Source organism: Rhopilema esculentum, chromosome 10 (assembly GCF_057945365.1).
Source record: "Rhopilema esculentum isolate cy_ngs chromosome 10, ASM5794536v1, whole genome shotgun sequence".
NCBI classification, from domain to species: domain Eukaryota; kingdom Metazoa; phylum Cnidaria; class Scyphozoa; order Rhizostomeae; family Rhizostomatidae; genus Rhopilema; species Rhopilema esculentum.
In genome coordinates, this window is record NC_142824.1 from 7,132,959 (window position 1) to 7,158,128 (window position 25,170).

Here is a 25,170-nt window from a genome sequence, read left to right on the forward strand (position 1 = left end):
CAATTAAAGATTTCATTAGTATATTTATAACTGTTTCCGGAGACCGATAAATTGGCTGTCACGCATATTGCCCATCTAACTCCCTGTGTTAACGCTGGGTTCCTGAACTCTACAGGAGGCCTAACAAGAATGGAATGTTTGGTCTATATAACTCCAGGAGATGAGGGGTCATCTGATTTTCTTTGTTTTATAAAAACCTGCCCAGCCTCAAAGTAACCTAGGCAGAGCGCTTCGGCCACGAGGGGAAGGATTGATAAGGTGTTGCAATCTGCAGGCTTTTAATAAAGCTAAAAAGAGATTACAAATGAAAGTTTTACATATAATGACACTACTTGATGAGTAAAATTTTCAAACCGTTTTAATCCCTTGTAATCTAGGCTTATTTTTCTAAGATAATGCTTTTGAAGATGGCTTGTGTATGACTTTGATTTGACATTCCAATAATGATATTTATCAACAAGGGTGGATTGAAGCAAATGCTACCACAAAATTAGAGATCGCCATAAATAAAGATTAAGAGTTGTGAATTGTAAGCATTTGAAATCTAGTATATTGTAAAACGTCTGAAGCTTTAAGAAAAAAACTTGTTTTGACCAGATTACAAGTGAAAATTCTTTGTCAAATTTTTTAGAGCAATGGGGCACCTTTTTTACATAGAAGAGGAAATGAAAGAGAAAGTCATTAATCCAATCATGACATTGCATGCTTCATCTACAGCAAGAACGTTATGTCTTCTTTCCTCGTTTCTTGCCAGAGCATGGTAACGATGCCTGATGGTATGTTGCCTTGTGCAAGCATCATCGTTGTGCATACGTTTCAAAAAAGGAAACTAATGAAGGCAACAAATCTAAGAGATTTAACAGGTATATGGTACTCTTCAATTTTACCTCTAGTTCATAATTTTTTAATAGATATGAAAAATAAATTTAACATGCCATACAGTCATCAATATTTTTATCTTATTGGTAATGATTCGTAGGATGTCGTTTAGAATTCTGTTGCAAATATTTTTTATATTTAAAAATGGTCAATCTTATTTTGAAACACAGAAAATTTCTTGAAAAAGTTTTTATTTTTCTCATCAGAATAAATGGATGAATACATTAGGACTGCATTAATTGTTGTAAAAGGTGAGAGAGACCTGCATTTTTAAGATTATGCTATCGCGTAAAAATGTTTTTCCAGATTTGCTAATAACCCAAGAAAGAGGTTCAGAGGCATTCCTAGCTTTTGGATATCACGGCATCCATTGCTGAACATGCTAAGCATAAAAGCAAGTGAGATCCTAAATGTTCTCGAGACTCGATGCCCTTATTCTAAAATCGATCTTCTCTGAAGACAACCTCTGCTAAAGATTCTTGGGTAGAATAGACTGCTATTAAAAATCAACGTAATGCTCCTTCAAAGTAGTAAGGGAAATATCAAATATGGCGACAAATTACCACGTCATTCAGGCTTGAATATTTTTAGATAGGACACTTTGTTGCCTTTTTTCTTATAATTTTTATTTTTTCCAATTCGAAAACTTTTTATTTAACTGATATTAGTTCAGTTTTACACCTAACTTTAGCTTTTTTACACTATAAGAATCCATATTTCATTATGGAGAGATACAAGGCATTAGTGAGTTTTTCAACTAACTATGGATGAATGATAACTGCAATGCAGAATCTGAAATGTTCATGCACAATTTATGATTCATATGAAGATTTTGATAGAGTTTAAATCAATTTCCTATCTTTAATTATTCAAGGCTCTTAAATAAGAGATTTGCGTTATCGACCAGGCTAAGAATTTTGATCATTAACTTTTGGCCCTCTCTAAATTAGCATATGCTACAAAGATTCGAGTATTCATTTATACATCAATCTCAAAGTATCCAACAGGGATCGTGATAATGCATTGCAGCCCTGTGGCCTTAACACGGAACATTATAGATTAACATGTTACAGGATAATTTGAATATTTCGTGTCACTACAATGATTGCCCTCTGGTGATAAACGGCTAGCTAGCGGTTTTTTAATTCAATGTCTGATCATACTAGCGGGGTATCCTGATTGATCCCTGTTAATGCAAAATACTTTGTGAGCTGATATGTTTTCATGCAGATTCCCCTCCCCCATCTCAGTGTCCAGCAACCTGACTCGACCTATTTTCATTGCTCCCTGCGGAGGCCCTTTAACTGATACTTTCCATAGTTACAAGCTGGTCGTTTTGGATGTATTTCAGTTTTATAGCTTACATCTGGAGATTTATTTCCAAAATAACCAATAAACCTCAGCTTTTAGTTAGCTGGTCAATATAGAAGAGGTCAATATAAGCTGGTCAATATAAAAATTAACTCAGTCCTCAAATTTTTGAAACACTATTGATTGTAATTAGGTCTACTTTGTAGCTGAAAAGTGATGAAGTGAAAGACAACGAAAACAAACATCTTTGTTTTCACTGTAATGATTATTTGCTTATTGTTAAAACCAATTAAACGCCCCATTTTTAATCTAGCGTTATTAAGAACCACATCTGGATAAAAATTTTGAAGGCCCAAACTACTTGCCCGTACTTGAGCACTTTTAACTGGTGTGAAATGGCTGTATATTCTATCTACCATATGCGCTAGGAATGTTTTTCAAAGGAATAATTATCCTCAATTCATGACCAAAGAACTATATCACTTTTCCTGCCCCATAGTCATATCATTTAAGCACCAAAAAGCCATTATATCAAATGCTTAATGTTCTGAATGTATAATACTGTCTGCGGTGCTTCTTCAAGCCAAGTTCCTGCTTGTACTTTCAGCACTAGTAAAGCCAAGCATTTTGATTCACATATTTTCGTAAATTTATTTAGAAAAACTATGAAAATGAGCAGAAGATCTCAGTTATGTCCATAAAAAATAATGGCAACAAAGGCTGGCAGGGCCGTCGTTGTAGACGGCGTGAGGGGTGTGACACCTCCTTGGTAAAAATTCCGTTGCAAAAACGAGGAGTTGTCTGCCATCAAGGGGTGCATAGTCCTAGTCGGCAAATCTTCAAACTTGTCGGCAAGTAAAGGATAGCTCATCCACTTTGTTGGCAAATGGGACCAGGAAACCCTCCTTGTGCAACTTGTCTCGCCACTGGCCTGAAGGCTGGTTACTATTCGATAACACAATGTGTTCGAAAGCTATCATGGACATAATGTCGATGTAGATAAAGGCTTACAACAGGGTATGAGATCAACGTATTAAAGAAAGGACATTAGCAAAAATATAAATGTAATGGCAGAAATAGACATCATAAGAATATGAATGGTCAGGCTTAGATCTTCATTCATGGAGCCTTCTTCTACAGCTAAAAAAAGTATGGTATTTGCAAAATCTAGAATGATGAAATCACCACCCTTCCATTATGTGTGATTAGCTTAGCCAAGTTTATCCTTATAATTATTCATTCCATTTCTTTTGATTTACATACTATCCATCAAATGTGCCAGTGTGGTTAGCTTTAACTTGAGACGAACAACTAGCTGACTATTGCCACTTTGAAACGTATTTCACACTCCTTTTCCCCGTATTAGAATGTTGTTATTTCCATTCGGAAGACAAAAGAAGAAAAGAGCATTTCATGAAATAACAGATACACTACTGTATAACAAATCTTCTAAACTGACTAAATTTTCATTAACTTCCTAATTGCATTCTAGATAGATTTACGAAGGTAAATGTCTTATCATCTACCATTTACCATAAAAATGATTAGACTTATAACAGTGGAGCTAATCTTATTGTTCCAACCCATATAGATTTCAGGAACCTCCCTTGTTATTTACCACTTTCGTTTGTCGATAGATTACATTCAAAAGTGGGTATGATATCAGCAAACCTAGACTCAAAAACAGTCATGCTAAATATGATGATCTGAATGAGGGAACATCGGCTTTTAGGAAAAACACTAGTTATCTTAGAAATATAAGGTTTCATCGGCAAAGGAAAAGTGGAAACATAGGATGAAAAGTATTTCTGATTCCTTTCACCAAGGTTTGCATTTGGTAGTGAGATTAGGGCAGCAGTGTAGAGCCACAAAATGTAAAGGGGGCCATATAGCTTTCTTTTTATTGCTTACAAAATGAACGTTTCGGTTGTTTTGTTTTGGATAGCTCCCCAATATCAATTTCTTTACCTTTCCATTTTCTAGGGTTAAATCATCTTTCAATGTCTACATGTTACTTGAGAAGACAAATTTTAGAAATAAAGTAATTACAGTATTAAAATTTTGCCAGCATTTATTGAGTTTTCAGTTATTAAGACGGCTATTGAGGTCACACATGAATGCATAGGTAAAAAATAGTATAGGTTCAATCAAAGATTTGATCCTGGCAGAAATTAGCCATGAAACTTTAGAATTACCCACTAAAAGAAGAGACTGAGCCCCCTCCCCCTTTTCTACCTCCGTGGAATAGGGGCGATAGTATAGCCTAACTTAACTTGTTTATGAAAAGGGCTGGGAGCTGGGTCAAATAAGATCTTCTTTTGAAAACAAGTATCCTTCAAGTGTGTAAATGATACGCAGAAATACCTCAAAACGATGCGAAGCAAGCCAATATAATGTAATCAAATAAGTCTAATTTGAGCAACCAATATATCAAAATAGAATAAAAAAAACTAGTATATTCTAGTATATTCTAAAAACTATTAAATACTTCTGAATTCAAAGGTTCACAAGATACTTCATTTCGTCACTGTGAGAACTCCTGTTTCCATCTCTATATAGGAGGAATTCGAGAAGACGACTTCATAGTACACATCTTTTAAAAGTAGTAGGCCGTTATAAACTTTAGTTTTACTTTTCCTGTTCCGACCTCCAAAAAGTCTGAATTTTTGTTCTTTATTCATTCAAAATGTTAGCGTCTATATGAATCAAAATATTCTTGAATGGCTTGCTCGACTCAATAAAGGATATCACAAATAGTTTAAAAAAATGAAAAACAAAAGCCTCGAATCAGCTGTTTTGGACAAAAAGAGAAGCAATGACAACAACACACTTAACTTATAACCAATCCAACCAATAGCATTTTTGAATGGGAAGGAGGTCGCATGAAAATGATCAGAGATCTGTAATGCATTGCTAGAATTAATGGACCAGACTTTCAATGAGTATCAAGATTATTTAGAACCTTGCTCGTCTCTCCCCGTATTGTCGGCCCCTGTAAGGAGACTGTGAAGTCGCTTATCAGCTTTTTAGTATCTTTTATGACAGATGATGTGCTTGTTTTTAACCAATTAAATATTTCTTGACCAGGATAGGTTCACCTTTGATTTCATGTTTTTCTGGTTCTGCCTTCAAAGCTGCTGAGTTGAATCAATTAATAAATGTACTCAATATCTTTTGCTTCAATGATTAGTTCGGTTAATTTTGCTGGGTGCAAAGCTTTGAGGTTTTCGATGAAGCTCTATTAGATATTGAGAATTACGCAAACAGGGGCTCCAACGTATGTTGTAATGAGGGGGGGGGCAAGGGCAGATTGAAGACCAGAAATTTTGCAGAAATGCTCTAATATTTAGCAGAAAAGTAGGGGGATTTGATTTGCAAAAAAATCAAACTTTGCACAGAAATTCAAAAGTGATGGTTTTATCAAAGATAAATAGATCACTACATTTACTGAGCTAGGTCTAGCATCAATACCTGTTTTGTGAAAAGAAGAGAAAACTTTTACTTGAGGTTTCCAAAATATATATTGTTTTAGTAACTGTAGTTATATATAATAGATTTCACTTTAAATCTAAAACTGATAAAAAAGCGTATTTCATTGTTTTGCTCCCTAGTATACAAAGGTAGTTCTCGGACACTGAGAAACTGTGCTTTTCGAAATGTGTCCTCGGCATTACTTTCGATGTAACCACAGCTCTTGATTCCTTGATAAAAAATGATTGTGTATTGCTTGTTAAAGATGGGAATGGCTACATCATCCCAAATCAATATATATTAGCTATCTCGAGTTTCTACATCAGAAAGACACCAAAATCATAATTGAAAAATTTTAAATTCCATGAACAGTCCAATGAACATCCTAGTACAATACAAGGCCAAACTTGAACTTGACTGAAATGTGACATATATGTTAAACTAAGTGACAGTGACAGCTAAAGACCTTTATAGACAGGCGTGAGGTCAATAAGATGGTGCAGAGGAGTTTAATTTGCTGCTTGTAGTGGACCTTTTTTATCAATTTTTACTTTGGACTGAATTTCTCCACATACTTCTGTGTCATTTTAACAAGTTTTATAGATTACATTTAGAGCTTGTGAAGGTAATATCCCAGCTGGCAACAACTTTGTCAAACGATGGCATTAACAATATACAGTTTTATGATATATGGAACTTAATCTGAAAATACGGCTACCTGAGGATTACATTAAGCGTGAAATTTGATGTTAGTCTAGTTCTGATCGTCCTGTGCAGAGTTCTATACACCAAAGCTAATTTTAAGAAGACATAGAATGCCTCATACGGCCAGCGAAAACGGGTCATGTGATAATTTCAAGGATAATGTTTTCGCGTTCTTATAAGGGTTGGACGTCATACAGAAGTTCCCGGTCAGCGTTCGTTGCCATGGCTGGTTCGATTGATGGCCGTGTTTTTTTTCTTTCGCTCGTTTGACACAAAAAGTTTGTTCGCACAAAGTACATAACCTTGAAAAAGACAGATCTCCAGTTATTCGGGAAATCATTTAAAAATCACAAAATCTTTGCGTTAAGTTGTTTACACGTGCAATTATTTTTCAACTGTCTTTCACCTTATATGGGCATTTGAATTTCCGAATTCAAATATTCTTGAAAAAAGTCTTTAGGTTCACACCTCCATGAAAAAGTGACTAATCTCAAATCGAAGTATCCGGGGAAATAGCACCAATGCTTTTTTCTTTAATTTTTCTGCTTGAGCGACCGATAATGCAAATACCGTATATCCTCCAATGAGCGTTGCCCCCTAATAAGTGCCGCCCTCTATTGAACGCCGTATCCAAAATTTGGATTTTGTAATAACGCCGTCGCGTTCTTTAGAGGAAATACGGTAGTAGTTTGACGGTGCTATTCAAATTTTCTGCCAACAATATGGAAAACACCTCTAGGAGAAGGTATGGCACTTTTTTGCTATGTCATAATTTTCAGTACTGTTGTTGTATCATATCTAGACTATTGGCGAAGATAAAGAGTCATCTAATAAGGAAGCAATAAGGGTAGAATCGAGTCTTAAATATTTGCAAAGCAGTTCAGAAGCAGACATGACATCATAAAACAGAAGCAACACATGTGTACAACTGACAGTAATTCTTGATGAAAAGCAGTCAATGAGACTACTTATCGCTTCTCACCAACAATTCGACTCAATTCGACTCAAAATAAGGCGTTCTCGATGACCTGACTTGTCAAAGAAGCTTTTTCATAGTCTCACGTAACTATTATTTCATCCCCAATTTTATCATGGAAAATGAGAATAATCTTCATTGACCAGCTCTTAAGCCATTGGGTTTGCATCAATGTCATGAGAAAGACAATATGAAATAACAAGGGTAGGTCATCTGAATAGCAACGAGTCAGGTCATACGAACAATTTTCAGTTGAGATATTCATAGTACCGTTATTTTGTGATCAATAACTTTTTTGATGAGAAAAATTGCAGAAGAGTAATCTTATTGTGTGATCCACTTGCTTTTCAGGAGACAGATCGCAGAAGATTCTCTGTAAAGCGCCAAACAATTTGTCGTTTTGATAGCGTAGCATAAAATTAAGTAAGAAAGGACAAAGAATAGAAGATTGTATGATAACATGACATACCATGACATAGCACTGCGTCAGATTGATGACACAGAACTTATAATGCATTTTATTAGAACCTTCAATAAAGCTCGCTAGTTTTGTAAGCAAACCCATGGAAAACCTGCATTTATCTGCATTTATTTGCCTTTATCCACTTAGTGCTATCGTCACCAGTCTATGAATAGGCCTTTCCAATGCTGGTTGGTACAATGCACCTCAAGGTCCTATCAATTTGACCCAGGAACTGCAAATTAATAGCAAATGACGGTGAAACGTTTGTAAGACAGGTGGCTTGCAATGGTTGCAATTTAAACTGTTTCTGAAGTAACAACAATGACGAGTAATAGCACTGTTGACTTAGCTTTGTTGTTTGGGAATAATCCGTTTAGTAGCGCACCATATTTCCCACGTGTGGTGCCGAGGTCAGACTAGAAGGCAACAGAAAGTCGTTTAGTTTTGCATATGCAAGGTTTGGATAAAGCAGGATTTGAAAAGCCATTGCAGCCCTAGGATAACAAAAATGCATGGCTATCTCTATCTGTAATTTCCTAACTCATAGTTAAGAAAACACCTCCCTCATTTTTAAAAACGGAAACGATGTTTTTTTCTTTTTCATGGAACCACACAGAGAAGAATTCTTGCCATCAATAATTCTTGATTCTTGTGGTATTAAAGATATCTTGAGTCACATGGTTTTCTATAATGCTGCCAAAGTTTTTTAAATGAAGACTTTCTTATCAATGTGCGATGTTGAAAATTCTTTTTCATTTCAAAAGCACATGGCATCACAGCAGTAATATCTATTTTTGATTTTAAGAGAACCTTTTACAAGACTAAGCATGCAAAGTTGCAAAAGTTATAGCTGCTTCATGTTGTAGAAATCTTTCATTAAATGTTTAAGATAAAAAGCACTGTGAAAGAGTTGAAATATGTTCAATTGCAGGCAATGCCGTGTGTTGTTGAACAAGGATTGACTTTAGCTCCTCCTCTTGATCGTCAATAGGCAAGATTCAGTTTATATTTTTGCATAAATTTCTCGATTGCATTTTGGTTTTAAAGCAGACTTTCTCCTTTCAATTCTATAGCATGCTGTAAAACTTAGTCTGATTCTTAAAATTCTTTTCATGAAGGTGATCTCTGCATGAAATTTCATCTGCAAAGTTAATTTGTCAGACATCAAGAATAACGAATTATTTTTGAAAAAGTAACTTCCAGGCAATTTTGTCATTTTAATTGTTACACCATTCCATTATGAATGCATGGAATACCATAAAGTTATGCAGCTTGCAGATTCGTTCTCATATGCCAGCTTTATCAGAATCTGTGAAAAATGAAATGCTTTCTCATCTCGAGATCCCACAGTTCTATAATATAGTTTGCAAATGATATTCATCATTTTGAGAACTGTTTACCGAACGCTTATGCCTACCATATTTCACTGAAACTATTTCATTGAAAAGTTAATGCTATCTTCATGCTTGTGCCTTTCCCTTTTTGAATGGGTCTCCCCACAGCAATTCCAACATAAGAGGGAAAGGACTCGTTCCCTATAGTTTCTAGAAATACCCCCCACTCTACGTTATCCATTATACGTCTTTCTAATTCATCACATCATTTACTTTTTGCAAAAATTGCAAATCTAGAATATTGAATTAAATTATATAAAGAAATTAAACAAGAGGTGAACCAAGATAGTTCCAAGGATCAAGACCACCGTACTGTTCAATAAGATATATAAATGTGTTGATTTGTATCCAAACATTTTTTCATTTTGTGGTCCCTCAATCTATGTCTCCATTTTGCAGGTAAAGGCGTAGCTGTGAAAAACTAAGTTTAAACAGCAACAGCCACAGCATTCATTCAAAGGTGTGCTCATCCTCCAGCATTGAATGCAAGCATATTTCATCATGCTGCCTCGCTTAAAGATAAGAGAGCTAAAGGGCTGGAAATCTCACGAGTTTGTTATCGTAATGATGGCAACTACAACCTTGAAGGTCCATATCTAATCAAAAGATTTTATTTCCGTTTATAAGGAAGATGCTATCGAAAAGTGGGCTGGTAGTTCTTGGGCGTGTATATCAAATGATATTCAATTAAAGTAGATTAAGATTTTGATGAGTGAGATATGCTGCGACCTTATGTATTGAAGGGAAAGCTCTCTATCCAACATTTACTGAGACTTAATCTCAAAATCCTTCGCTCAGTGAAAAAACTGAAAATTTTCAAAAAAACTTCAATTGTCATGTTAAAAGAGATTCAAAGATACGTGAAATTTGTACCTCTTATTGAATTTATGATAGATCATTTCAGCGAAAGAAGCTATAGGCTTACGCAGTGTACAGAAAAATTCTCAAGCTACTGTACAAATTCAGATGCATCCTAACTTGCTCATAAGTTTAGTTATTGTTATTATGATTTTTATTCTCGGGCAGGCAGGCAGTCATACATGATAAATTTCTCTGTGACTGAATATGTTCGTTAGGGGTTAAGCTCCCAGCATAAATTTCCTTTATGTATTATGTGGTTTGTGCTGTTAATGATGCAATGTTCACGAGCAATTGAAAAGCGGTTGTCGAGTTTGCGAGATTTTTTTGCATTTTACTTGAGATTTGCTTCTTATCGATGCATTGAAGCCTTTTTGTAAAGTCGTTATTGTTGTTGTTTAAAACATCAATAATTCAAATGCTTTTGATGGAAAAAGCAGTTTTGCTTTTCTAGTGTTAACACTATAACAGTTAAGATGCTAAGTTGGCATGTCTTTAGAGGTCTTGTGAAGGGTCAAGAAGCCTGTTATTGTTTTGGGTTGAATAAATTCCTTTAGTTAAAACCATTAGCGATCTCTCACAGCGATGTTGAATATAGATCTGCATAGATGCAAGTGTTTGATTTCCTGTCATTCCAAATCGCCAATGACACTATCTTCTCTTAAGGCGAACCATTTTATTACTTGATTGCTAGCTAAAACGATTAAAGGTCTCATGCTTAGTTATAAGGCCATTTGAAAGCGAGCGTTTATCTATCCTCAACCAAGGTCCGCCCTCTCGATTCAGCCACTGGTGTAAGTGGATTAGCTCTGTCAATCGTACCCTGCAGCTTACCTTGACCATCCTTAGAGGGCAGTTGTTGTAACTAGAATAATTTCTATGACACTAAGAGAGGCTGATCAACAAGCAAGCCTCTTCGCATATCTGTTGTTTGTCATTGATATATCTGCCTCTCTCTCACGCAGCAGGAAGTAGCATATCAGTTTTCAGGTTTAGATATTCCAACCAGGCCAATACGAAAAGATCCACTGGGTTTCTTATGACTGCCTACAGCATGCAGAGTTGCCCTTTTCAATTCGCAGACATTATTGTTCAAAGGTTTAAAAATGCGTTTCCAAATTAATCTTCTAGGGCAGATACAAATGACGACAATGAAAAGCACAGCACTTTTCTTGTTTTCTGCATCCTCGATAAAATAGATAGCGTAAACTAACCAGCAGTAGGTAAAAACGAATATGTAAACATAAAATCTTTGAAAACTTAAGCTTGTTTAGAATTTCTTTTCATAAATCAGATGTAATTGAGTAAGCCTGTCCAAATTAGCATGCGAAGGCTTGGAAATGAAAAAAAGTGATGTGTGAGGTACTTGACACCTTCCATTTGTCGATATGTGAGGTACTTGACACCTCGAAGCAAATCTTCATCATAAGCGTGCCTTCCTTGTTCTTTTTATCATGTGACAGTATTAGCATTGAATTTGTAGAGCAATGCATTAGCGTCTCCGAAGAGAGAGGGAGAACATTGGAAGAACATTTGGGAACAACAGGGCATGCGTGGTGAATTTTCAAATTCACATATCTGTGTTGCCCTTTTGCGGAGATTGTTGTCAAACATCAGCTCTCTTATTCTCAGAAGGAGTGTAGCATTAAACTAAAAGCTGTGCTTTGCTATTATGTTCTAACATACACTGCTCTATTTTATTTATAAGAAAACTGCTTTATAGAAAACTAGTACAAGGATGGCCAAAAATTCCAAAAACTTTTGTTCTAGGCTCAACTAAAGGAAGAAACTGTCAAAATTCTACTTTATAAAAAAGAGTCCATAGTTTTATTTTTTTTATTTCTTCTTTGGAAAAGATAGCATACTTTGAAATTTGATCGTGACGATCTCCTTTTATGTTTCTCTAAAAGAGCTCAATATCAAAACAATAAGGTAATTTTAGGTCCCGAAAATAAGAAACCAACTAAGAAACTTTTAGCAATTTTTTGCTGATCCAAGTTGATACGATAAAAACACTGACATTTATGAGAGAGAGCTGCCACGTCATCAACAAAGCACGTGTCAAGATATCTCGATCTTGATGTTTATGTTTGTTAATTTCTGTCGATTTCTTTTCTCATTAAGTTAAGAAGCAGATCTGATCCAGTCCTGCGAAGTTCCAGCCAAAGTATGTGCAATAATTAGTTACATAATTACCTAGGCACTGAAGAACCTAACAGCTCAATGATCTATATACCATGCAAATTTGTTGTTGTTGGCTAACTGCTCAATATAACTCAATCACAACTGCTGCAGCAAGAAGGTAGACAAAGTATTAAAAGCACTAACAGTTACTATAGAAATCTTTACAACGAAGTAACACCGCAACAGCCCTAAACAAGGCAGAGTTCGCTGAGATGGGACTCTGATATACTCTTTTACTTGCAACCAAACCTAACTAGTGATATCCTTATTGCCCGAGATACTTTTTCGCGTGTCGTTTGTACTTGGTGCGCCAGGTTCACATCAAGCCTTAACCTCCAAAGTGGTGGGAATTTTCTTGGGACAATGTTGTTTTCAAGAAATTCCTCTTCAATAGCATTAGGGGCAGCCAAAAGACTTTTTTCGGAGGGGCACAGAAGTTATTTTTGCCGGCATGAAAGGGTGTGTCTCACTCTTTAAGGGTGTGGTCATAAGATAAATAATCTTATATGCTGCTTTCATGCGTTTCTATTTTGAGATTCAAACTTTAGTGCCCTACTTTGAATGTTCAACTGCTACAGAAATGTTAATACGTTACAATTGCTGCAGAATAGTTAGAATTCTACTGTAAGTTGAGAAACAAATTTTCTTTCCTTGCCCGGCAAAAATCTGCTAATCTGACGGGTAAAATGTTAGGGAGTACAGTGCCCACCCATACCCCCTCTTTTTCAGACGTTCCTGCCTTTAGTACACGGTTTGGTACTATCTCTTGTAGTCCGGTGTGATCCATCGTCCACAGAATAGTAGTTTCTGTAATATTTGTGAAAATGGTACCTTCTGGTTTCAGTGGCTCTAAATGCTTTCTCTTTATAATCTATACCTCAGAAAGCAAGTTTTGAGCCAATAGGTTCAAGTTCAACTCTCTAAACTTGAATCAAGTAACAGTGCCGTCGGAACGAATTTCATTTTGGGGATGCGGGGGGGGGGGGGGGTGGACAGCCTATTGTATTCTTTCTCATTCAATACACTGTTATAAAGGAAATATACTAAAGTTTGATAATTATTGGGGGAGGCTCTAGCCCCTCAGCCCCAAGCACCCCAGCCTCCTGGTTCCGAAGGGCCTGAGTTATAGACTCAAGTTCAACTCAATACATGACAAGCAGGTAGCAACAAAATACAAAACAATGCTAGATTCATTATAATTAATCAGGTTAAGGGCCAGAAAACACTAGGTGCCTTGAAAAGAAAGATATCTTTCTTCAGTTAGGAGGCTAATCAGGCAGGTCCGCCCTCTTTCATGCTGAAACTTATTTCCCAGTCAGCCAGTTATGGGAAAAAGTACCAGCAAAGATTAAAATATTCAAAATATTTTACAACAGTAGCTTGAAAAAATGGGAGACATTTTCTTACAGAGTAGCTGACAATGCGACAAGGGCCAAATCCAAAGAAATTTGAAACTACTCAAATACTCCTTGAACACTAACAGCTTCAAAAATGCAGAACAAGAAATTATTTATGCGAATTCACGCTACATTTGTCTAACAGAGGGGGATGAGCAAAGGCGGATTGGCAGGTCGAAACTTTTGACGAGAAGACACTGACAGTTACTTTATTTTAAATTATCTTCCCTTTGTATAGCAATATATTTCTAAACTACTTTCAAAAGATGCTACTAGGGAATTTCTACGTTATAAGATCTGACCTTTTTGATGAAAGCTTTGGGCTGCTTTAGGTATTTAAAACAACAAATGAATAACTTTTTAAAGCGTAGTACTTGTCAATGAAGTTAAATTGTTTCTCTCTAAAGTGCAAGCCAAGCTAACGTTCTGAGCGTTCTGGGGTGACGGGTGATGGATTGTTGGATGAGAAAACAAGTTAGCCAAACGATTCATTAAAATCATTTTTTGGCTTCTAAGAAATGACGTATGTATTAATTAGATAACGAAATATGCAATACAGAGACATTCATTTGTTAAAGGCAAAAGATTTAATGTATTGCACAAATGGTGCAAAAGGATAACATGAAGCTTTGTCAGAGTAGCCTGTTTTACAGAGACCCTTTAACTTTCAACAATGTTGGCTTATGCTAAAATAATGAAAAAGCCTGTGGAGTAACTTTTTCCCTGTGACTTGTTCTGTATATTTTTTAAACTGCTAACATTATTCTGGGGGAAAGGGGCAAAAGTAGTAGTAGTATTCAGAGAAGAAAGGAAAAATATCATACACACAATCACAACGCAGATAGCTTGGAGCATAGCAAGGACTTTTGACATCAACTGAACGACTTCATTGAATTGCTGCTGGAGTAACTTTAGGTATAGAAAAGGTTGGAGGAAATAGAAGGGGATTGTAGCAATGTGGGACTAAAATATATTAAAAAAGAAAGGAATTAAGCAGCCACTGCTTCAGAAAAGGTAATGGTGAAAAATGAAATGATGAAAATTGATAAAGGAAGCAATGAATAAGCCACAGGAGGTGAAACAAGGAATCAAGTAAAAGCAGTACAACGGGACACATGGCAATGTAAGAAGATAGGATAAAGCGCAGATGTTGTAAATAGAAGAAAATTTAGGACCAGAAAATCCAATCATTTAAAGCAATATTGGAAAATAGTTGAAGGCAAAGGAAGTAAGGAGCAGTAAAAAATAGAAGCAAGAAGTTGAAGCATATAACAATGTAAGGATATTGCTGAAAGCATAAGAAATGTTATGTAGAGTTGGAAAGTAGAAACAAGAAGACAAAACATATATAACAATGCTAACAGTAGGAGAAAGCACAGAGGATGGAAGGAAAAGGTCAAAGCAGAAAGTTGAAGATGAAATATCGCAATGTAAGAAAATACAGGAAAGTTTTGGAGTTGGAAAAAAGACGAATAAAGGAAATGCAGAAAAAAAAGCACATATTGCTATGCAGAAAAATAGGAGGCGACGTAGGTTATAAAAAGAAGAAGAAATTTAGGGCCACGAGATCAAAGCATATAAAACATCATAAGAATATGGTTGAAGGCACAGGCAATGAAAAGAAGAAATAAAATGAAGAAACAGGAAGGCAAAGCATATAAAGCAATGCAGGATGATAGTAAAAGGTGCAGATGGTGAAAGAAAGAAAGAGGAACCAGTAAGATGAAGCATATATAGCACTTCTTAAAGAAAGAAGCAGGAAGATGAAGCACGTATAGCAAAAGAAGATATTGATATAGCAAAAGAAGATATTGAAAGAGGTGAAAAATGGAAAAAAGAAAATGATGTAGAAGCATTGAACATTAACCTTCTATGCCACAAATATAAATAGATATTAATCCACTAGCTCAAAAGCTGTTATCAATAAAACTATTGAATAGAAGCAATTCATGTCACGGTTTTTAAAATGCATAAAATTGATCAGGAGAGATATTGTTACAAAATTAACACATTGCCCAATGGTGCTCAATCTACACATTCTTTAGAGCCTCAATTTTTCACGAAAATCCATAATTGCTTTGCAGGAACCTAGCGCTAACTAAAGCAACACTGTTATGCCGACCCCTGCTTCAACATCGCCCATTTTTTATTATCAATACCTTACTGACGATTAAAAAATTCTGCTGCTAATTTGCTGGAATATCGAAAAATGCTTGACCATCTGAAGCATTTTCTTGTCTGCTTGATCGCAAATTTTGAAAAACCTTTCCATTTTTCGAAATTTTTTCTCACAAACAGATCTCTTTAGAATTTTCTATGACTAGGTAAAATGACAGGATAAGAAGAATGGATAACATCCTTAATTCAAAAAGCAAATACTCGATTGGGAGTTATATATCTGGTGCTATATACTGAGTGTCTTACCGAGAAGAAGCTTCAAGGCTCGTCTATAGTTCGAATACAGCTAAAGGATTTTACAATTTTATTCTGGGTTGCAGCCGCTGCAAATTGCGCTGCTGGTCAATTTAAATATATTTTTCAAACGGGTTGCTGTCTTGATTATGCGACAAGAAACAATTGGCCCAAGGATATATGTTTTGAAGACATCTCTAGCTTCAGCAACCACATTTTATGAGAATTTTGACTGCAGCTTTTGGGCTGCACGGTTTGCGGCTTGTCCCCCATAGCAGGATCCAAGTAAAAACCAATTTTTCAATTACATTCTATCTGATAGACAGACAAGCAATACATTAAATGCTATTTTAGCAAGCTACAAATATATAAATGATTTACTACTCGAGAGGACCCTTCTAATCTTTATAACAAATCTAATTACTCTTCATAAGACGCTCTTAATCAGGTTCTAACTAAAAACAAAAAGTTTTATATTATCTTCTATTTTGCAAAACATTCGCTTAGCAATTCAACGTCAGTTGAACTACTGTACCATTTGTCGTGTTCACCGATCCCTGATTAGTCGATTTGCTTTCTTCGCAAGCAGGGTTTAGCAAACATTCGTCAAGGTTTAGAGGCATTAGACATGCATAAGCATAAGTAAAGCGAATTCAAAAATAACTAGATTGCAATGTTACGTCAACCGTAATCCGTCACCCAGTCCAAGCACTTGATTTATTTCAAGTTAGGTCACCGTTTTGGTAATTTTAGAACCGTATCTAATGTGGCAATCAGTTTCACTAAATCCAATAGATCTGAGATACAGATAAATAGCCAAGGGATATATTTCTACAATATGCATGACCATCCTGCTTTTTGTAAGAAAACATAGATATGTATCGTATCAACCTTATAATTAATCTATTTATAATCATCATATCTTTGATCAGTTAATTTCTTACACTTCGGCAACATGGCAGTCAGAAATCTCATCACACAAGGGGGAAACATTGATGTTTAATAAAATATATCCTTACGGCCACCAACCTAAGTACATCAAGTTGAGATCAGTACTCTGTTTGGCCACACCATGTATTTGGTCACAGATTAGTATGCTATTGAATTTTAGGAAGTATTTCGTGTTCTGTATCGGGGAAAAGTTAAGGGAGAAGGTTGGTAAAAATCCTACTTCTCCATGGATCCATGGATTAAGTCACTTATCAATATCCCATAATTCTAACAGGCTGAGGACTGCTTCGATAATTATATTGCTACAAAAAAGCTGTTTTTAAGAATGGCTATGTTAATCTATAATAGCGGTTGGAACCTATAAACCGAGAAGCACATGCATATATAGCATGTATATTAATTATCTGGAGCAGTTGATTTAAACCGGCTTTCCTCGCGCTGTAAAATGCAGTCAAAAATTTGAGCATAATTTTTATATACTGTTAAGCTGTAATTACACGACGAGTTTTCCTTGACAAACTTTTTTTGAGAAGTTTATTTTGCTCGTGTAGATTGGGGTAGACTGAGAAAAAATGACAATTTTTTACTTGACGAGTAGAAAATTGTCATATGCAAAACTTGCCCGTGTAGATGACTTGACAAGTAAAATTGATAAATTTGACTCAATTCCAGACCCTTCTTTCCGCGCAAGTAATTGCTTGTTTTTGGCTGTCATGGCCGCCACGAGGTTAATCTTGACCGATCAAGGAACGTCAATGCTCTTGGAAGCTCTGCAAAGCCGCGAAAGCCTTTGGAATACAAAGGCAAATATGTACACCAATGAAATATTATTGCCTGCTAAGATTTCCAATGAAATTTTTGAAGACTCCAAACGCAAAATTTTAACCGTTGGACTTACTGGAAAAAATTCTGAAAACTGTTTGGTTCTACGAGTCTCAGTTCTCCAATCAAGTTTCCTGCTAATCCTATGATCTGCCTGCGAAGATGGCTCGCCCAAGGCTGAACCCACCTTTTTCGCTGTCTTTTTTTCTTAGATTCATAGTACATTAATAGTGCTGCAGCTGTCCTACACATAAATAAAAGTTTCTTTTTCGTTAAAGGAGCCATTTTTGCAAGAAAATTTGGAGCAAAAATGATCCCCCGTCAGAAAACGAAGCTAACCTATAAACTGCGCTTGCCATTACGCAAATAGAAATTGTCAAAGAGATTACACGAAATGTGTAGAAATTTGTAAACAAAACTTGTTTATAATCTACACAGGCAAAGAAACTTGTCAAGGAAAATTGCCAGGAAAAAATTGCTCGTGTAAATGGGGTTTCAGTCTCTTGATCAAGGCCTCTGATCAAGACAGAAGGGGGCAATTGGCCCCAGGGCCACGAGGTCTAGGGGTGTCATAAGGTAATCAATTTTGTTTCAAGAATTGAATTAATAAATACTAAAAATGCATGCCTTAAAAAGAGAAACGCTTTAATAATTTCGAAAGATGACTACATGAATTATTTTCATATGAATCTCTAGCTAATATAAAAAGTATAATCGAAGAAAAATTTATGTGCTTTGCTCACAAGAGGCCTCATCTTTCTGTTAAGCGTCGGCGCCACTGAAACCTCGTTTACTTCATTAATTCTAAATTATTTATTCATTGTAACACCGTCAATCTAAGTAGATTGTTTTTCAGGGGCCGTTACTTAAACTTAGAAATAAACAATGCTTTATAACTACTTACAAATAATACACTGCTTAAATTAAGAAAAGAGTGGCCCATACTCTTGATGCCTTTCACCCTGAGCTTGGAGGAAATTCAAAAGCAACATTTCTAAAAGACGATTTTGCTATATATTTTTCCTTACTATTATTGTGAATGACATTTGCTTCCCGTGACATGTGGTATTCGTCCTTTCTGTCTTCTTTCTTCAACAAGTCAACAATGCCATTAATTAGGGACGCAAGCAAGGATGTACCAACGTAAAGCTGAAATGCAAGGAACAAATGAAGCGGTGATAGCGCAAATATATCAATAGTCAGATCACCGAATCCAATCGTCAGCATAGATACAATGGAGAAGTATATAGAATCAGTCATGGTCCATTTTTCACTTTTGAATATAGCTGCACCACACACAAAGATCCACAGAATACCCAAGATGATGGTCATTATTAGGAGCTTGGAAGATCTGTGTATTACACTATTCCGATGCAGCATCCTTATTTCAATGACATATAGCAACTTTTTCAAAACGTAATTTATTGTTCTGCCAATCAAGTGACTAGTGTACAAGTGAACTGGTATTGCCAAAAATGCATAGACGCACAGGAAAAGTTTTCCAGCAATTGATTCTACAACAACATCGCCATATCCTACAAAGAACATAAAAGTTATTACAAATTTTGCTAAAATCTCAACAGGTACGATGATTTTGTCAATTTATTTAAGATTTTCTAGTTTTAAAAGCTCTGTTTCTAGATTTCATAAGTATACTAGATTGCGTGCTGTACATTATAAAATAAAATAACTATAAACTTAAGTAAATTGTCTAGGAAAAAAAAAGATTATTGATTAACGACGATTCGCGCATAGTCCGTTATCAAAATATAACAGTAATCAGTAATCAGTAATCAGTAATCAGTAATCAATAATCAATAATCAATAATCAATAATCAATAAACTGTTATTTATTGCTGGCATAATTTACTTAAATTCATAGTTATTCTCCTTTTTATAGGTTTGCAAACAATATATTCCTGGTACAGAAATTAAAAATGGCTTTGAAAAAAGCAAACATTTTGAAACATGTTACTAAAGCTCTTCAGAGTTTATAATGTGAGCACATAGATCGAGAACTCTACGCTAGGAAATATATATTTTATAGGTCTGATAAGATTACCACGCTCCATTTAAACGAAAAACTATGATAGCATCTTGTAATTCTATATAGCTGCATCTTTATTGCACAGAGAAAACTTAAAAATCCTTGTTCAAAATCATTTAAAAATGAAGCATAAAAAATAGCAAAATGGATAATTCTATAATTTAGTACGCCAACTTTAAACAAATTATTTATATATTATATATTTAAATAAAGATAAGCTAATATTTGCAAACGGTACAATTAGAGACGTAGGAACAAAGGGACACGAAAGGCACCGTATCACAAGCAATTGTTGTTGAGTGCCATTATGAGTGTCAATCAAGAGGAGTTAGATCCCTTTTTAGGTTGAAGTTTTTGTGTCACAGTATCTTTTATTCCAAAATTTCTTGACGAATGGTGACCATGACAAATGTCTTCCTAAATAAGTGCCCAAGCTACAAATATTTCAAGCCCTAAGCTATAATACGTCACATTCAAAATGCCTGTTTTATATGGAAAACAGAATAACAGAAGATCACAAAGAGAGTTCTAAAGCATTTGGATTTGATTAACTGGCTTCTGTATTGGACCAAGTTTACACGACGGAGTTTTGTGAGTTCAGACTTTCCAAAGTGTCAATATTGTTAGCTAACGTAGACGTTAAACACATTATTCTATGAGAAAAAGGTTTTCCTTTACTTTTGCAGTACTTCCGAATCTGAATTTTGAATTAGATGATCAAGCCAGCATGGAAAGCGTAGAGCAACATTGTAACCAAAGTTTGCTAAGAATCTGGTTCATAGTACGCAAAATTGCAAAAATAAGGAATGCCAGCAACCAAAAAATTGTTTTTTGGCGAAGAGAACGAGGCCAACGCCTTTTCAATCAATTTTCAGAGGCCAAAGAGGTTTTTTGATCTATGTTCTGACGTTTTAAACTCTGTAGAGTGTCAGACGAAAAGCTTTACTTTACTCAAATGTTTGCTTTTTTCAAAGCCATTTTTAAAAGGTTTTTGCGCATAAACGGTACAGGTGTACGGTTGAGTACATAAATGTAAGAAAGCATCACCTATTGTGGTAACTATTGTATATGCAAAGTAACACCATCGAATGAAAGTTCTTGTATTAATCTTTTTCTTCCACGTCGATGTATATTTAGCCGATTTGCTTGGTTCATACTCGTGTACGTATTTCTCAACTCTCGATATTATTTCATTGAATTGCATTTCGCTCAGTGTCTGATTGATCATTGCTTCTATATCAGTTTTCACCTGAGTTGCGTTTTGAGCAGGCTGGACTTCCTTGTAACGGTATTCAGTGTACATGAAAACTACAGCTCCAATATACAAGATTATGTTATCCAAGATAATAAATCCTAATACATGTCCAACTTGATTCATGCTGCTTTTTTAGCTTTATAACTTCTGTTTTATTACCCAATAAAGATTTAATGCCAGAGCTAGCTAGTGAGCAGAGCTAGCTAGCAACCAAGCTAGGCCACCTTTTCTTCTGCACATTTGTTGCTTTTGGCAAAAATCTTCGTCCTGAAATTTCTTCCAGATATCCTTTACATATCCTTCTCTGATCAAGGAAAACAGTCAGCTGGTGTTCCACTGTCACAAAACAGCTCTAGTTTTTATATTTGCCTAAAACATTATGTCAACTAAAACTTGCAGTTCTAGAGGATACAACATGCTACGTGAAGAGTTAACGATTCACAAGAATCTTATAAAATCATTCCTGTCTTAAAAAAAGCCATCATCTTTGGTATGTGTTTACATCATTTATTATTAAGCGGGTTATTTGTTAAACTATGTTTGGTCAGCCCATTCTTCTTCCTTATCAATTTCGTATTCAAACGTTTCAGGTGAAATCAATATGTACCAGTTAGGTTCAGAAGCTCTGGAACGTAGCTTATGAAAAGATGCTGGATTGTAGCAAAACATTGTCTATGGATAAGAAAAAGATTATTTCACGGTAAACAAGGACACTCAAACCATAAAATTTTTATTGCTTGCTAACTTCTAAACACAGAGAGCGTTGTCTGTCGATTTGAAGACAATAATTATTCTTAATCTGGTCGGACTACTATCCGCACCCGAGTCGATTTTTCGTCCCAAATATCATATTCTTAATGGTTTATTAGGACGAGCTACCATTTCCAGCTGTGTAACTATTATAGAAAAATATCTGAATACACATAGCATATAATCAGCCAAATGGTTAACCTCGGTAGGCCGTGTACAACAGAAAACAATTGTTTCTTGTCAAAAGTTGACTCAGACCAGATTTTCAAGCTTTACCCTTGACATTAAGGCTCACTATCCTTCGATGATTTTCTGCTGCCGTTCAATATGAAAGGGACAGGAATCGATGAAAAAAGGAATACTTAAACCCAGAATCTCATCAGGATACAACTGCCAATGATGAAAATGTTCGTGCTTTTAACCATAGACTATGTTTTAACAAGGCGTTTTAAGTGACAAGGACCTGCAATAGACAATTCTTAATCATGAAAACAATTGAAACCAACACGATTCTGCAGAAAAAACCACTTCAGCTCTGCGCTTTCTTTGATAATCCTCAGGAAGCTATATATTGCAAATTCAAATAACTTCACCAAAAAACACAGTTATACTGAAAAAATAAATAGAAATAGAAATATATTTGACGACCTGTTAGGCATTTAAAAATTCTTATACTAGATTGCTAAGGTCAAGGTTTTGATAATGAAATGAGAATATGCCCAAAAGTTAAGGTAACTTTTGACCAACGTGAATAATGCAAAGTGAATGGGGGAATAATCAGCTTAGTGGACTGAGTCTACAGTGCAAATGATATTGAATAAAAAGTAAATGAAAATTAAAACTTATCTGGTGACTATGCCAAGCAGTCTAGGAAGGGGAGTTTTATTTGTATTCAATGCAGATTGAGAATTAAATTGACTCTTGGCAAATCAAAAAAATAAATTCAAGATAGATGGAATACCAATGGAAATAAGAATCTTTTTTCCAATTGAAAGAACCTGAGTGGATTGAGTCTCCATACACTATCAATCTAAATTTGAATCTTTGTCCAATTGAAAACTTTTCATCATAACAGGGTGATTTTCCAGACTTTGATGATATTTGAAAAGGGGCTTGAACATTTGCAACAGAAGGACTGCAGACTGTAAATTGGCATTTCACTTTAAAAAAATGAGTTTGAAAACATCTATATTTTACTAAATTTGAATTTATGTAAACAAAGAAATTTTTATTCAAGTACTTTTGAAATTTAGCCATTATTCTTAAACAAATCGAAAGGCTACATAAAAAGCATTATCTAAGAGCTTTTATCTTCTTCACCAAGCCTTTGTAGTTGGTCATTTTTAATTAGGCATGCTTTTTCATCTGTTCCTAGTGACTGTGTTTCAGGAAACGTGTGCCTGTAGAGAGGGTTTTTCAAGTACATTTTGTCTAGAAATGTAAACTGTTCATCGTTTCTTTCTGTGTCTAAACTAATTGCTCCATCTATTAAAATCCTTGCAGAATCTTCTTTTGCCATTTTAAGTGTTGAGATCATTGACGCAGCTGTACCATGGTTCTTGCCATATTTCATTCTAGTAAGCTTTGATTCTGTAGAAAAATTGTAGCAGAATAACACATTACAGTATAATCATGGCCGTGCCATTACTAAAGCTATTTCTTTTCAGTAGAATTTGTCATTGTATGAAAAGTGGATGATGAACATTTTTTAATCATGTATTCGACTACACCCTGGGACAAAATTGTGTAAAACTCATTTTGGGTGAGAGATTTAGGTCAAATTTATCATTTAGCATTAATAGAAACTAGATATAATGCATGATAAAACAATCCTTTAAAATATATTTTGTACACACTGTCGCAATACATACGATTTGCTGACCTAAATACTAAAGTTGAGTTTGGCGGTAGATTCCCAGCTTGTGAATATTGCTATTTTCACAAAAGGAAATTTTTCTATTCAAATGCAAACCTGGACTGAGAAGCATACTGTGCTAGCGACAGCATATATTATTTTAAAGTTTGTCTTATCATTCCCTTCAAATTACTCAGATAAACTGACCAAATGATTCACAAGAAAAGAATAGAAGAAAATAGGCATTGTTACAATAAACTGACAAGAAGTTTTGCATATTGTTATGGCTTTTAAAATGTTTGGCTTAAAAACATAACTTGTGAATATATGACCCAATAAAAACCACAGGCAAAGTTTACAATTGAAAGCTCTTCATGAAGTAAATAAAAAATGATTCTTTTGGCTCATAAGAGATATCTTATAATTAATTTGGCATTTTTATAGATCTATGTCTCAAGACACCCTACATCCAAAACACTCATAGAACAGACTTCAATTTCTACAGCAGTACATAACTTATATACATTATATGGTAACAACAATTCATTCACCATACACAAATAGCACTTCTGCAAATCATTATGTATCCCATTATATTCCATAACTTAACATGCTTACAAAAACTGCAGCATACAATTAGATCATTTCAGCCAAGCCTTTGGAAACTTCACTTACATAATTTTTTGAAAATTAAAAATAAAAATCATCAAAAATCGTCATTTGGAAATAAAAATATTTGAAAACTCAAAACTTTGCTCGTATAGCAGCTATATTGAGATCCAAAAAATTGTGAAATTGGAATATACATCAACAAAATGCCGGTTTCTCCGTAGAATGATTGACCTCCCTCCTAGCAATAAATAGGATTTTCAAGACCCCGGCATCCGTTGTTATAAAAGATAACAATAAATAAGGCCATTACTGTATGGAACCATTGACAACAACATTGACTTCTTACCCAGGGACTGTATATAATTTACTTTTGAAGCTTGAAACGTTAAATCAGTTTCCTTCACCTTGCCCTCCTCCATTATTTTGTTGGCAGATCTAGGAAAGATGTTGTTGTTGTTGTTGCGTAGTCATCCACTTTTGGTATGAACATAAACATACCTTCATACAAATATACAAACATAAAGTTATTTCAAATGCAATAAATGAAATGAAAAATTTGAACAGAAAAGCTTACAAATACTTTCATTTCTGTGATTATTCAAATCTTTGAATTTAGATAAAATGGCATCCTTTGATAATTGTTGCTTTAATCTGTTAAGTACTGTTTTCATCCTTTGGATGTCTTATCTGACGCCAGTTGATAATTGTAACCCTGCTCTATGTCAGAGAAAGTTGGAAATTTTTCTAGCTATATTTTCTGCAAGCTGCTGGAGATAGAGCAAGTGAAAGAACTTAGAAACACGAGCACATGACTGTAAAGGTTGACCA

The 25,170-nt window shown here is 35.1% G+C and overlaps 1 protein-coding gene and 1 long non-coding RNA gene across 2 annotated transcripts; one reads left to right on the forward strand and one right to left on the reverse strand.

Annotated features, from left to right (window-relative positions):
- The first annotated feature begins 64 nt into the window (after positions 1-64).
- Positions 65-9,590, forward strand: LOC135694062 (uncharacterized). The gene is made up of 3 exons (XR_010517101.2): positions 65-863; positions 1,086-1,130; positions 7,694-9,590. It is a non-coding gene; the product is annotated as an uncharacterized LOC135694062 (long non-coding RNA).
- Positions 9,591-15,666: 6,076 nt separating this feature from the next.
- On the reverse strand, positions 15,667-25,170 carry LOC135694034 (potassium channel subfamily K member 1). The gene is made up of 3 exons (XM_065212674.2): positions 24,689-25,170; positions 20,918-23,465; positions 15,667-19,358 (listed from the first exon to the last, which is right to left on the reverse strand). Exons 2-3 carry the CDS (start codon positions 21,246-21,248, stop codon positions 18,781-18,783), a joined length of 909 nt encoding a protein of 302 aa, XP_065068746.2. The 5' UTR covers positions 21,249-23,465; positions 24,689-25,170; the 3' UTR covers positions 15,667-18,780.

What these genes read in the sequence shown, in the direction of transcription:
- LOC135694034 (XM_065212674.2), bottom strand. Translation starts at nt 21,248, where the DNA reads ATGAATCAAGTTGGACATGTATTAGGATTTATTATCTTGGATAACATA. An exon ending in TACAATAGTTACCACAATAG is followed by an intron (nt 19,359 to 20,917) that starts GTGATGCTTTCT and finishes TGTTCTTTGTAG; the next exon opens with GATATGGCGATGTTGTTGTA.